This window comes from Schistocerca americana, chromosome 3 (genome assembly GCF_021461395.2).
Source record: "Schistocerca americana isolate TAMUIC-IGC-003095 chromosome 3, iqSchAmer2.1, whole genome shotgun sequence".
Taxonomy (NCBI): Eukaryota; Metazoa; Arthropoda; class Insecta; order Orthoptera; family Acrididae; genus Schistocerca; species Schistocerca americana.
In genome coordinates, this window is record NC_060121.1 from 378,340,998 (window position 1) to 378,355,372 (window position 14,375).

Genomic DNA, 14,375 nt, shown 5'->3' on the forward strand with positions numbered 1-14,375 from the left:
AGCCATGTCTCCGCAATATTCTTTCGTTCAGGAGTGCTAGTTCTGCAAGGTTCGCAGGAGAGCTTCTGTTAAGTTTGGAAGGTGGGAGACGAGGTACTGGCAGAAGTAAAGCTGTGAGGAAGGGGCGTGAGTCGTGTTTGGGTAGCTCAGTTGGTAGAGCACTTGCCCGCGAAAGGCGAAGGTCCCGAGTTCGAGTCTCGGTCTGGCACACAGTTTTAATCTGCCAGGGAGTTTCATATCAGCGCACACTCCGCTGCAGAGTGAGAATCTCATTCTGGAAACAGCCCCCAGGCTGTGGCTAAGCCATGTCTCCGCAATATCCTTTCTTTCAGGAGTGCTAGTACTGCAAGTTCGCAGGAGAGCTTCTGTTAAGTTTGGAAGGTAGGAGACGAGGTACTGGCAGAAGTAAAGCTGCGAGGACGGGGCGTGAGTCGTGCTTCAGTAGCTCAGTTGGTAGAGCATTTGCCCGCGAAAGGCAAAGGTCCCGAGTTCGAGTCTCGGTCCGGCACACAGTTTTAATCTGCCAGGAAGTTTCGCAATTTATATCTATTTAAAAAGGCAGAGAAAATCAGCTTCACGCCTTCCAAAGGGACAGTCTTTACTCTTTCCAGACTAACAATATAAGTATAGAACAGATGTGGCTTAAAAACAATGAAATTATACAGCAGCTGAGAGGCTTATAGCAAGAGACGAAACTGATGTTTGATGGTACACAACCCTGTTGCAGAAGCAACAAAAAAAGCATACCAATTTTAAAAGTGCGAAATCTCCAAGACTGAGTATGTTTTACAGAATCTCTAAATTTAGCGCAGACTTCAGTGCTAGACATTGTGAATAGTTTCCACAACGAAACTCTGTCTCGAACTCTGGCAGAGAATCCAAAGAGATCCTGGTCGTATGTAAAGTAGAGTATCTGCAAGACACAATCAGTACCTACACAGTGCGATAACAATGGCAATCCCGATGATAGTGCCACTAAAGTGGAGTTACTGAAAACAGTTTTCCGAAATTCCTGCACCAGAGAAGACGAAGTAAATATTCCATAGCCCGAATCAAGAACAGCTGCCAACATGAGTAACTTATAAGTAGATATCCTCGGTGTAGAAAAGCAGCTTAAATCACTTAATAAAGGCAAGTTTTCTGGTCCGGATTGTATACCAGTTAAGTTCCATTCAGGGTATGCTGATTCAGTAGTTCTGTAGTTAGCAATCATATAAAACCGCCTACTAAACTTAAAAGATTGGAAAACTGCAGAGGTCACACGATTACTTTGAAAGGAACTATGAGTAAGCTGCTAAATTACAGACCCATATCACAGACGTCGATTTGCGAAAGGATTTCGGAACATATACTGTGTTCGAACGTAATCAATTACCTCGTAGAAAACGATCTATTGCCTCATAGTCAGAACAGAATAAGAAAATATCGTTACTGCGAAACACAACTAGGTGTTCATTCACACGAAGTAATGAGTGCTAACTACAGAGGATCTCAAATTGATTACATATTTCCAGATTTTGGCAGTGTTCCCCACAAGTGACTTCTAATCAAATTGCTTGCCTGTGGTGTATCATCTCACTTTTGGGACTGGATTCGTGATTTGCTGCCAGAATGGTGAAAGTTCGTAGTAACTGTCGGATTGACATCGAGTAAAACAGAAGTGATACCCGGCGTTCCCCAAGGACATCTTATAGGCCCTGTGGTTTTCCTTGAATACATAAACGATTTAGGAGACAAGCCCTATTAGACTGTTTGTACATGACGCTGTCATTTACCGCCTATGAAAGTCATCAGAAGATCAAAAGCAATTGCAAAATGCTTTAGACAAGATATCTGTTCGGCGCAAAAAGTGTCAATTGACTATAGTTAACGAGAAATGTGATGTCATCCACATGAGTACTAAAAGAAATCCGTTAAATTTCGGTTACACGGTAAATAATACAAATTTAAAGGTTGTGTATTCAGTTAAACACCTGGGTATTACAATTATGAACAACTTAAATTGGAACCATCACATAGAAAATGTTGTGGGGAAGGCGAATCAAAAACTGTGTTTTATTGGCAGAACACTTAGAAGATGCGGAAAATCTGCTGAAACGACTGCGTGCTATATGGCATCCTTGCGAGATAGGATTGACGGAGGACATCGAAAAAGGTTATAGAAGTTCAACTCAATTTGTATTATCGCCCAATAGATGAGAGAGTGTCACGGATATGATACGTGAGTTGTAGTGGCAGTCGTTAATACAAGAGCGCATTTCGTTACAGCGAGTTTTTTACACGAAATTTCAATTACCAGTTTTTCAAAAATGGTTCAAATGGCTCTGAGCACTATGGGACTTAACATCTTAGGTCATCAGTCCCCTAGAACTTAGAACTAGTTAAACCTAACTAACCCAAGGACATCACACACATCCATGCCCGAGGCAGGATTCGAACCCGCGACCGTAGCAGTCGCGCGGTTCCGGGCGGCGCGCCTAGAACCGCGAGACCACCGCGGCCGGCTACCAGTTTTTCCACCGAATACGAAAATATTTTACGGCCGCTGAATTACATGAGGAGAAATGATCATCGTAACAAAGTATGAGAAGTGAGAGCTCATACGGTTCGTTTTCCGCCCACGCTGTTCGAGAGTGGAACGATAGTGAAATAGTCTGGAGGTGGGTCGGTGAACCCCCGCTAGGCACATAAGTGTGAACTCCAGAGTAGTCATGTACATGTAGATGTAGACGTGTAGCAAAATGTTATGCAATTGAATAATAAAAAACGTTAAATGCTGCATCATATTCCTGTAATTCGAAAATTGCTCACATATGTTATTTTTGTGGGTAGTTATAAAATATCCCCTAGTAGGGAGCGGAGCACAGGTACGGCATAGTGGTCTATAGATCGTAATTACGCCCTAGCGCGCCCTGCCGTCACGGCTAGACGGTGAAAACTCTAGGGCATGGAGATACTTGTACTTTAGAAAGACAGTAGCCGGCCTGGCCCTGACGTTGCTTCGACTGTAGCCCGTCCATCAGTCCTGCGTCGAAGCTATGATTTCTGCTGAGTTCTGCCTCTACATGGTATCATAAACTGACAAAATACGAGGGTTTCCTGCAATATAAGATTCCCAATTATTTTTCGCAATGAAAAACACGTTTATTGGCACTGAATAATACATGTGAGGAAAGCTTCGATTTTTACCTATTTTTCGACATAGTCGCCGTTGATCTCAATGCGTTTTTGCCAGCGCTGTATCATGTCTTGTATGCCTGTATCGTTGAACTCTCCCACCACGCCACGAAGATAGCTTAAAACCTCTTCTTTCATCTTTTCTCCAGTTGTGAGATGCGTCTTACCCAGGTGTTTCTTCAATTCAAATAAGAGACAGAAGTCACTTGGTGTTAGGTCTGGGCTGTAGGGTGCGTTTGTGACAATAACGCATCCAAATTAGTTGATGAGATTGGTTGTGACACTGGCAATGTGTGAAAGAGCACTTGTCCTGATGAAAACACACTGCTTTCGTGGGTGTGGCTCTCCTCTTGTTTTGGATGGCAATGGCGAAGGTTCAACGTTTCACAGTAGAGGTCAGCACTGACTGTTGTACCGGTAGCAGGAATTCATACAACAATAACCCGTTCCTGTCCCAAAACAAGTTCGCCATCACTTTGCCGGCAGACGGTATTCGTATAAACTTCCGCGGCTTTCGTGATGCCGGGACTGTTGGTTCGTTTCCGGTGCTGTGTAGTGGACCCAGGTCTCGTTCCCAGTGATAACAGAGTCCAAGAATTCCTCGCCATCAGTTGCGAAGGCCTGAAGAAATTCGCGGTCCGCGTCCACACATTTCCGTCTGTGGTCTTTCGTAAGCATTCTGCGATTCACTTTGCACAAACCTTGGCATACCGTCAATAGTCTGTCAAAATTTTGTTAACGCTGGTCTTGCTGACATCAGGAATCATCTCACAGAGCTCCCAAATCGTCACCCTTCGATCTTTCCGCATTGCTTCTTCCACTTTCGCAATTTTTTAGTCTGAAACCCATGGCTGTCCGGAACGCTGTTCGTCATGGACGTCTGTACGTCCGTCTTTGAATTCTCTGTACCATTAGCGCACATGTCGTATGTTCATACACGTTTCTCCATAGACTTCACACAGCTGGGAATGAAAGTTCACAGGCGCAGTGTTTCTGTAGACAAATAGCGAATCTGTAATTCGCACCTGGCGTGAGACGCAAGTGAGAGGTCCAGCTCTAACGGCTGCCAAGCCAAGACTAAGCGTTACAGACAGCTCACTGGGGAGGGAAATCGGAAAAGGTGATCCATGCTACACGCCGGTGTTACCGGATCGCACGTAACAGCGTTCCTCGAGACAGCAGATCCTTGGGAACCTTATGTTATGGACAGCCCTCATATAATTGTGTGAGCTGTCTTCAATCATTTACCACACAATGAAAAATTTATACTGAAAAAGATCAGTTGGATTACTCAAGGGGTACAGACAGAAGACAATTATGCTGACAAATTGCTTCAACGCACTGCCAAATAGTGCCAACAGTGTATAGTGTTGTATAATTTAGGCATGTGTTTCTATTCAATGATATTCAATATAAGTGAAAGATCACTCTAAACAGAAATGTTCCAATATGGCGTCGTTCTGTTTGTTGCAGACCACATCAGATCCAACAATGCAGCGGGTATACAACAGACTAATGGAGCCTGATCCTGAGAATTTTCCAGCAACAGATACCAAAGCCTTTCAGCGAGTGTGCGAAAAGAACTTCGCTTACTTCATCCCTCAAGAGTATACTTATGCTATCATGGACAACATCTCGTGCAACGTCGTGCCGCTACCCACAACACACTTCCACCTTAGTTTAACTATCGCACTAGCGAAAGACAGTCCATACAATATGCTCTTCAACCACAAGTAAGTCCATTTAGCTACTATTTCTGGATAGTAACTAGTGAAACGTCTAGAATAACCTCAAAATGGACAAATGGATATAAAAAAGCACACTATATCTGTGAATTACATGACTGCCCATAACCTGACATTGTACGATGTCTATAGGAAAAGAGTACTTTCTAATTTGAATAGGCATATTAATCTAAGATAACTGAAAGAATTGCATTAAGTGTTTAATTTCTCAGTTATGCTTCAGTAGTTCAGCACCTGTCACACTTCACACTTAAATGACCTTGAATAGTTCAAATGTTAGTACTACACTCCTGGAAATGGAAAAAAGAACACATTGACACCGGTGTGTCAGACCCACCATACTTGCTCCGGACACTGTGAGAGGGCTGTACAAGCAATGATCACACGCACGGCACAGCGGACGCACCAGGAACCGCGGTGTTGGCCGTCGAATGGCGCTAGCTGCGCAGCATTTGTGCACCGCCGCCTTCAGTGTCAGCCAGTTTGCCGTGGCATACGGAGCTCCATCGCAGTCTTTAACACTGGTAGCATGCCGCGACAGCGTGGACGTGAACCGCATGTGCAGTTGACGGACTTTGAGCGAGGGCGTATAGTGGGCATGCGGGAGGCCGGGTGGACGTACCGCCGAATTGCTCAACACGTGGGGCGTGAGGTCTCCACAGTACATCGATGTTGACGCCAGTGGTCGGCGGAAGGTGCACGTGCCCGTCGATCTGGGACCGGACCGCAGCGACGCACGGATGCACGCCAAGACCGTAGGATCCTACGCAGTGCCGTAGGGGACTGCACCGCCACTTCCCAGCAAATTAGGGACACTGTTGCTCCTGGGCTATCGGCGAGGACCATTCGCAACCGTCTCCACGAAGCTGGGCTACGGCCCCGCACACCGTTAGGCCGTCTTCCGCTCACGCCCCAACATCGTGCAGCCCGCCTCCCGTGGTGTCGCGACAGGCGTGAATGGACGGACGAATGGAGACGTGTCGTCTTCAGCGATGAGAGTCGCTTCTGCCTTGGTGCCAATGATGGTCGTATGCGTGTTTGGCGCCGTGCAGGTGAGCGCCACAATCAGGACTGCATACGACCGAGGCACACAGGGCCAACACCCGGCATCATGGTGTGGGGAGCGATCTCCTATACTGGCCGTACACCACTGGTGATCGTCGAGGGGACACTGAATAGTGCACGGTACATCCAAACCGTCATCGAACCCATCGTTCTACCATTCCTAGACCGGCAAGGGAACTTGCTGTTCCAACAGGACAATGCACGTCCGCATGTATCCCGTGCCACCCAACGTGCTCTAGAAGGTGTAAGTCAACTACCCTGGCCAGCAAGATCTCCGGATCTGTCCCCCATTGAGCATGTTTGGGACTGGATGAAGCGTCGTCTCACACGGTCTGCACGTCCAGCACGAACGCTGGTCCAACTGAGGCGCCAGGTGGAAATGGCATGGCAAGCCGTTCCACAGGACTACATCCAGCATCTCTACGATCGTCTCCATGGGAGAATAGCAGCCTGCATTGCTGCGAAAGGTGGATATACACTGTACTAGTGCCGACATTGTGCATGCTCTGTTGCCTGTGTCTATGTGCCTGTGGTTCTGTCAGTGTGATCATGTGATGTATCTGACCCCAGGAATGTGTCAATAAAGTTTCCCCTTCCTGGGACAATGAATTCACGGTGTTCTTATTTCAATGTCCAGGAGTGTAGTTGGTTGCCCACTCAGCTAGCCACGCTCTCTAACGCGCTGCTTTCCGAGCGAGAAGGCTTGCTGGTCCCCGGCACGAATCCGCCCGGCGGATCAGTGTCGAGGTCCGGTATGTCGGCCAGCCTGTAGATGTTTTTTAAGGCGGTTTTCCATGTACCTCGGTGAATGAGGGCTGGTTCCCCTTATTCCGCCTCAGTTACACTATGTCGGCGACTGCTACGCAAACACTATCTCCAAGTACCGCATACCATAATTACTCTACCACGCAAACATTTGGGGTTACACTCGTCTAGTATGAACGTTCCCGAGGGTCCACTGGGGGCCAAACCGCACATTAACCCTGGGTTCGATGTGTGCCGTCAGTGGGGTGGGTGAACTGCTGTGGGCTGTTGTGGGGTTGTGAACCACTGAGGGCTACGTGGGGACAAAGCCTCTTCGTCGTTTCTAGATCCCCGGTTCAATACGCAATACACTAGTTGGTTACATGCCAGAAAGAAATGCATGACGTCACAAGCCACAAACCCTTATTTATGACGTCATTTCATGACATCACACGCAATGCTCCTTTTCTATAACGCCCTCAGGCCCCTCCCCTCCCCCATATCCATCTTCCAGTCTTGTGAAGCACTTCTGTACATGTTTTCCAAAACCTATTTAGAGCAGCTAGTCTGAGAACCAACTTGGAACAGAGGTATTTTAGACCTTATAGCTACAAACGGATCTGACCTTATCGACAGTGCCACTACAAAGACAGGTATTAATGATGATGATATCATTATAACGATGATGTTTACTAAGGCTAATAAATCCATGAAGAATGCTAGCAGAGCAGTTGTTAGCATCCTACTTACGAGGGAAGTTCCCCATCCGACATGTTGAAACCAGCCATGAATATTTTTTATGCGAGAATACACCGAAAGAAATACAATGTCAAAATTGTAGCTTCTAAGAAATATGACAACTATTTTTTTTTAATGTTGAAATTTACCAAATTCATAGCAGCTGGAGAAATGTACTCTCCTGCGTAGCTGTAGCAGTAGCAGACAGCACACGCGCATATCCTTGGTTGGCAGCACATCAATAAATAGGTAACACGGCACAACGAGATCGTAATTTGTAAATCGAATCCCTGGTTCCTTTGACAGTTTCTCTGGCACAACTTTTCGTAGTTACTATTTGTTCGAATTTGCAACTGATTTAATATCCATAATATTTAGCAGTTGCCTTTGCGGTATTGCTAAGTGTTAATAATGGAGCTAAGCTGAATCATTTTCTTTGTGATTTCTTGGTACATGCTTGCTAATAGCATCTGTCTTTGTGTAGGTTCCAGAGTTTCACAGTAATGTGGAATCCAGTTAATGTTTTCAACATTACAAAGATGAAATACGGAGAACCTGGTATGCAGTCGAAGTTACCTACTTCTCCTGAAGACCTACATATGTGTTATTTATTAGTTAATTTATTGGACGTTCATTCGAATTATGTCCACATTTCTTTAGAAATTGTGGAAACATAAGAGGAAACAGAAAATAGCTCGGATGATTCCATGAACTACAATTCAAATAATGACTTTTGTATCGATTAAAGTCCAGAACAAAAATAGAGTACCTACCAAACCTGAGGAAGACATTTACAGTAATAACTTTCAGCGAGAGGGAAAAAAGCTATAATTTTTTTATTAAATGAAGGCTGGAGAAAACATACATACGCAGTGCACAAAGCTGGTTTCGTCTCGTAAAACTGAACATGTAGAAATGGAAGAAAGATTTAGAAAGAATACGAAATATGCGCTAACATAAAAGTCGCTTAAGTGTGAAAAAAATATTCGAAAGATGTAGAACTCCTCATGAAAGTCAATGCACTGTTACTGGGGTAAAGGTGCAAGATTTGACGCTCTGAATTGCAAGTGAGATTAACGCCATTCGACCTGGTCAAACAGATTCAGGAAATTATATGGAAAAGGAAGTCGTAAAATTATGAAGTTTACCTCGAGTAAATGTATAAAAGAGATAACATTAATAGGAAATACTGTAGAGAAATTTGTAGCCGAAGTGCAGTTGAAACTTCCTGCTATCCCCTAAAACGCTGCATATAAAGCCAGTCAGTCAGGTTCCACGCAAAATGCACTTTCTCATTTACTGCAAGAAAAGAGGTGTCGCTTGCACAATCAATGAATGGTATGACACATTCGTATACAACAATTACAGTGATAAGTGTTAATGGATTATTGTTTCTGTAGCATCAAGGCAAATTAGAGCCAAAAATTAAAAAGAAGAGCTACTTACTTGCAACAGTCTTATGATCGACGTAGGAAAATCTGGAAAAAATGGAAGAAAATACTTTTCAATGTTACATCCAAAACGTCTTCTTATGATTCACTCTTGGCATGGACATAATGACATCTCGGTCTTTCGGAGGACAACGGAAAGACTCTTACCATAATACTCTCATAATTTAGACTCCACCTAGAACTAAATGTGATTCAGCTCCACAATTTAAAAAAATTCAACAGTCTAAAGCATAGTTTCAGAAAATTGTCTAGCAGTACAATTTCCGTTAGCTCTTGTCATTCCAGGTTTATCAACAGAACAGTATTGTCAAACTTTAGTCATTTCTGCATTGTCAGTTTGCATCACCAAGCTTTACAAATGTGATCAAGTATGCCTGGTATGTAGCACAAGATACAGAACAGCAGCCACGACCATTTCCTACCCAGTCCAGTTCTGTCTAAATAAAATAATAATTACTGTGAAGTGCATAAATGTACTCCTTTTCATCAGGTGTACCTAGTGTAAAGAAAATGTTTGTTTTCATCATCTAATATACACTTGCAATTTTGTGATGGCTACAGGGAATAAACAAGGAACTGTTCCAGTGTTCGCAATATATTATTATTCAAAAATTATTATAAGAACTGTGCTACAGGAGTTGTTATAAAATAATAATGTCAACAAATTAAAGCTCCGATTTATGTAAGTCATCTATAATGCAACATCATAGACTGCCTTGATTTTATTTCCTCTGCTAACCACAGCAGCAACAGTTTAACTGCCGATATGAACCACAAGTTATTCAAACAATTAAGGGTTAGAGACAGTGCTTAAATGATTAAAATTCGCGCTTGTGTACTTTGGACTACGTGCTATGCTGCACTTCGTCATCTTGTCACGGCTGCGTCTACTCATTCGCCGATCCACGGTGTAGTAGAAAGGGCTGTACAAACCGCTGTTACAAGCGGTTTTCTGTGCGGCAAAAATGAGAAACTTCAACAGTTTTTTTAAAAAATACTTGCAGTGAGTATAAGCAATTACAATTTTGTCAATGCATTTCTTTTGGAGTATTGTTCCTGTGTGAAAAATTTTAGGGTAGGATTCCACATGTCTCTTATTAGACAGTGAATGAACGTCATTTAGCTCCATATATAGACGAATTATGACCAAAATTTAAGCTGACTGTAAATGGCGCTCTGGAGAAATATATGCTGAGTAAGTGGATTGAGAATGGAAAAGACATCATGGTTTAATAAAAAGCAGAGATTGGCATCCTCTCAGCTCAAATAAGATCGTAGATATGTCGACATGCAATAATTAGTATAAAGTCGTGCTTCTATAAAAAGATTAGTGGGCAAAGCATACATCAGCTTCCACCATCACACCTTAGCGAAACTGTGGTGTGGCAAGAGAAGACACCAAACGAAAACTGAAGTCTTAAATTTTGTGTTTAAAAAACTTATTCACACAAGAGGATCGTACAGATGTACTAAATCGTCTATCACACAGCTTACCCTATGGAGAACATAGAGACAGGCATCCGTGGCGTTGAGAAGCAACTAAAAATGTTGAAAACATGTAAGTCACCAGGTCCAGAGGGAATCCCAATAATTTAGTTTTACGGAGTACTTTACAGCATTGGCCCCTTACCTTTACCGCAAATCTCTTGGCCAGCACGACGTTTAGAGCAACAGGAAAGATGCATAGGTTACTCCTGTATATAACAGGGGAACAGACCTACAAAGTTACAGGCCCATAGCGGTAACACTGATACGCTGTAAAATTCTTGAACGTAAGCTAAGATCGAATATAGTAAATTACCTCGAGACAGAACAGAATCTGTCCACAAACCAGCTTGGATTTAGAAAGCATTGCTCATGCGAAACTCAGTTTGCCCTTTTCTTGCATGATATCCTGCAAACTATGGATGAAGGGCACCGAAAGTTTCCATGTTTCTAGATTTCCAGAAAGCGTTTAACTCGGTACCCCACTGCAGATGGTTATCAAAGTTACACACAGCGCCGGCTTTAGGGTGGGGCGACTCGGGCGGTCGCCCAGGGCGCCGGGGCCCAAGGGGCGCCACGTACTAAACGCATGTAAAAAAAAAAAAATTACAATTTACAATCACCCATTTCGCGAAACTAAAATATTATTCAGTCTCATTCAACATACGTCGCTAATCTCACGAATGTGCGATGAATTCGGGGTAGCAGAAGAGAAATCATGCTGAATGCAATCTTCGTATTGTCTGCAACCATCCATGTTTGACGCGGGCTAGCACGGGCTCTAACAAAGCGCCTCTCTTATTTGTTTCAAGAACTGCAACAAGGAAGAGCCCATGCAGCCGCACCATCTCTCGTTTACAACAGAAACTACCGGTCGCTCCAAATAAAAGAAAATACAGACTGTGAAATATACACTACATTATGATTTAATTAATACGAATGTATTTATATCGAATATTTGTGACTTAATGACTCATGTACATTAATTAATAGATCATGCAATGCGTGCACTGCATTCATAGAGAATTCTCCCCTAACTTACTGAAATAATACAGCACCACACAATGTTTGTTAGACTGCATATGTTGGCAGCGCTACGATTTGCACCCGCATGTCAGTAAGTGTCAGTAAGAGTCGGAGGCAGCGGTCATGTTTTCGTGGCTGAATAATTGTGAGTGAAACGAGTGTCGTGACTGTGTCAACATTTTAATTTTCTGGTACGTGCGAAAAACATTTTTATCTTTCAGTTCAGGTTTTTTTCTAGTTACGTCTACTGATAGGTGAATTTCTTTATTTGTTATAGATCGAATATTGTGGTCGCGAAATAGAGCAGTGTCCAAGCAATAATTTGTCAAATTATTAAATCATGCCAGAAGAGAAGGAAATGATTAAAAAAAAAGCTTTCTGGTTCAGAAAATCGGAAAAGAAAAGCTGAAAAAGAAAAAGTTCTTGAAGAAACTAAAAAGCACATGAATATTTATAAGTATCTTAAAGGAAATTCTAAGGCAAATACTTCAGATATTGAATCAAAAGTCCATGTATCAGCAAATATTTCTTCAGACTGTCAACAATTATACACAAAAAATATACAATCACCTATTGAAGGTGATCAAATTGACCAGCGCAGTACATCTTTGCATGAATCCTCTGATAATTCTCCAAGTTAAAATCAACACATGACATCTGTGGTCGATGAAAGTATCAACGTTCTTGCAATAAAAGAATACAATGTTTCTGATGTAGGTACGTGGCCAAAAGTACTTAATGCTAGAGATATAGATCGCATTATAATATGTGGACCCTCACAAGTATGTCTAAATATCTTTCCAAAAGATGAAAATGGGCATCATTTCTCTTCAACTCATTACACAAGAAAACTATCAAACGAAGAAACTGTCAGACGACGGTGGCTAGTTTATTCTGTATCAAACGACAGTGTCTTTTGCTTTTGTTGTCGACTGTTTGATTTAAAGTCAACTACTAATTTCACTACCACTGTGGGTTTCAGAAATTGGAAACATTTAAGTGAAGCTCTGAAACTGCATGAAAATAGTCCTAAACGAAAAGAAAAGCTGAAAAAGAAAAAGTTCTTGAAGAAACTAAAAAGCACATGAATATTTATAAGTATCTTAAAGGAAATTCTAAGGCAAATACTTCAGATATTGAATCAAAAGTCCATGTATCAGCAAATATTTCTTCAGACTGTCAACAATTATACACAAAAAATATACAATCACCTATTGAAGGTGATCAAATTGACCAGCGCAGTACATCTTTGCATGAATCCTCTGATAATTCTCCAAGTTAAAATCAACACATGACATCTGTGGTCGATGAAAGTATCAACGTTCTTGCAATAAAAGAATACAATGTTTCTGATGTAGGTACGTGGCCAAAAGTACTTAATGCTAGAGATATAGATCGCATTATAATATGTGGACCCTCACAAGTATGTCTAAATATCTTTCCAAAAGATGAAAATGGGCATCATTTCTCTTCAACTCATTACACAAGAAAACTATCAAACGAAGAAACTGTCAGACGACGGTGGCTAGTTTATTCTGTATCAAACGACAGTGTCTTTTGCTTTTGTTGTCGACTGTTTGATTTAAAGTCAACTACTAATTTCACTACCACTGTGGGTTTCAGAAATTGGAAACATTTAAGTGAAGCTCTGAAACTGCATGAAAATAGTCCTAACCACAAAAAAGCATTTACTCAATGGACTGAAGCTGAAATCAGGTTTAAAGCTGGATTAACTATTGACAAGGAAGAACAAAAGCTAATTTCTAAAGAAAGTTTACGATGGAGCAATGTGCTTCAAAGATTGATGCACATTACTTTGTATTTGGCTGAAAATAATATGGCATTCAGAGGGTTATCAGATAAATTATTTACCCCAAATAATGGAAAATTCTTAGATCTTGTACAGTTATTGGCAAAGTTTGATCCAATCATGGAAGAGTACGTCAGACTGGCATTGAATGGTGATTTGGCTGACCATTGTTGCGCCAAAAATATACAAAATGAATTAATAGAACTCATGGCATCACACATTATGTCTACAATCGTATCCCGCATAAAGGGTTCAAAGTATTATGCAATCATAGCTGACTGTACACCAGATATAAGCCACAAAGAACAACTTTCGATAACTTTAAGATGCGCCGACATAACAGAGGATGGCGTAAGTGTAAAAGAACATTTCATCTCATTTCTGCAAATAGATGATACAACCGGTGAAGGCCTCACAGAAAGCATTTTAAAAACATTGAGTGATCTTGACCTTAACATTAATGACTGCAGAGGACAGGGCTACGATAACGGCGCGAACATGAAGGGGAAAAATAAAGGCGTCCAGAACAGAATTAAGAAGTTAAATCCACTAGCTTTTTTTGTGCCATGTGGATGCCGTAGTTATAATTTGGTATTGTGTGATGCGGCAAAATCATCAGTAAAATCCGTGACACTGTTCGGAACGTTACAAAAAATGTTTAATCTATTTGCTGGATCGGTAAATAGATGGAAAATTTTGACCGACCATTTGAAGATATACACCCTGAAAAATGTAAGTGACACACGCTGGGAAGCTCGAATTGATAGCGTCAAAGCGGTTCGTTATCAATTATGCGAAATGCATGACGCTTTGGTTTCCTTGGCCGATGCTACTGAACAAAGCGATGCTGCGGTGTCACACGAAGCGACAACACTAGGAGGACAATTAAAAGACTTCAGCTTCATTGTTTCTCTCGTGACATGGTATGATGACCTTTCATCAGTAACATTACCAGATGCCAAGTTTGTTTTGTTTGCTGATGATACAAACATTGCAATAAATAGCAAATCAAGTGTAGTCTTAGAAAGATCAGCCAATAAAATATTTGTAGACATTAATCACTGGTTCCTAGCCAATTCTTTGTCACTAAACTTTGAAAAAACACACTACATGCAGTTCAGAACTTGTAAGGGG

At 42.0% G+C, this 14,375-nt stretch overlaps 1 protein-coding gene across 1 annotated transcript in view; it reads left to right on the forward strand.

The window, feature by feature from the left end:
• Nucleotides 1–14,375, forward strand: part of LOC124607050 (glutamate receptor ionotropic, delta-1-like) — a 64,370-nt gene that overhangs the window by 15,002 nt on the left and 34,993 nt on the right. The window contains exon 2 of the mRNA XM_047139225.1: nt 4,651–4,910. Coding sequence (XP_046995181.1) covers nt 4,651–4,910 — 260 coding nt within the window. The remainder of the gene's footprint in view (nt 1–4,650; nt 4,911–14,375) is intronic.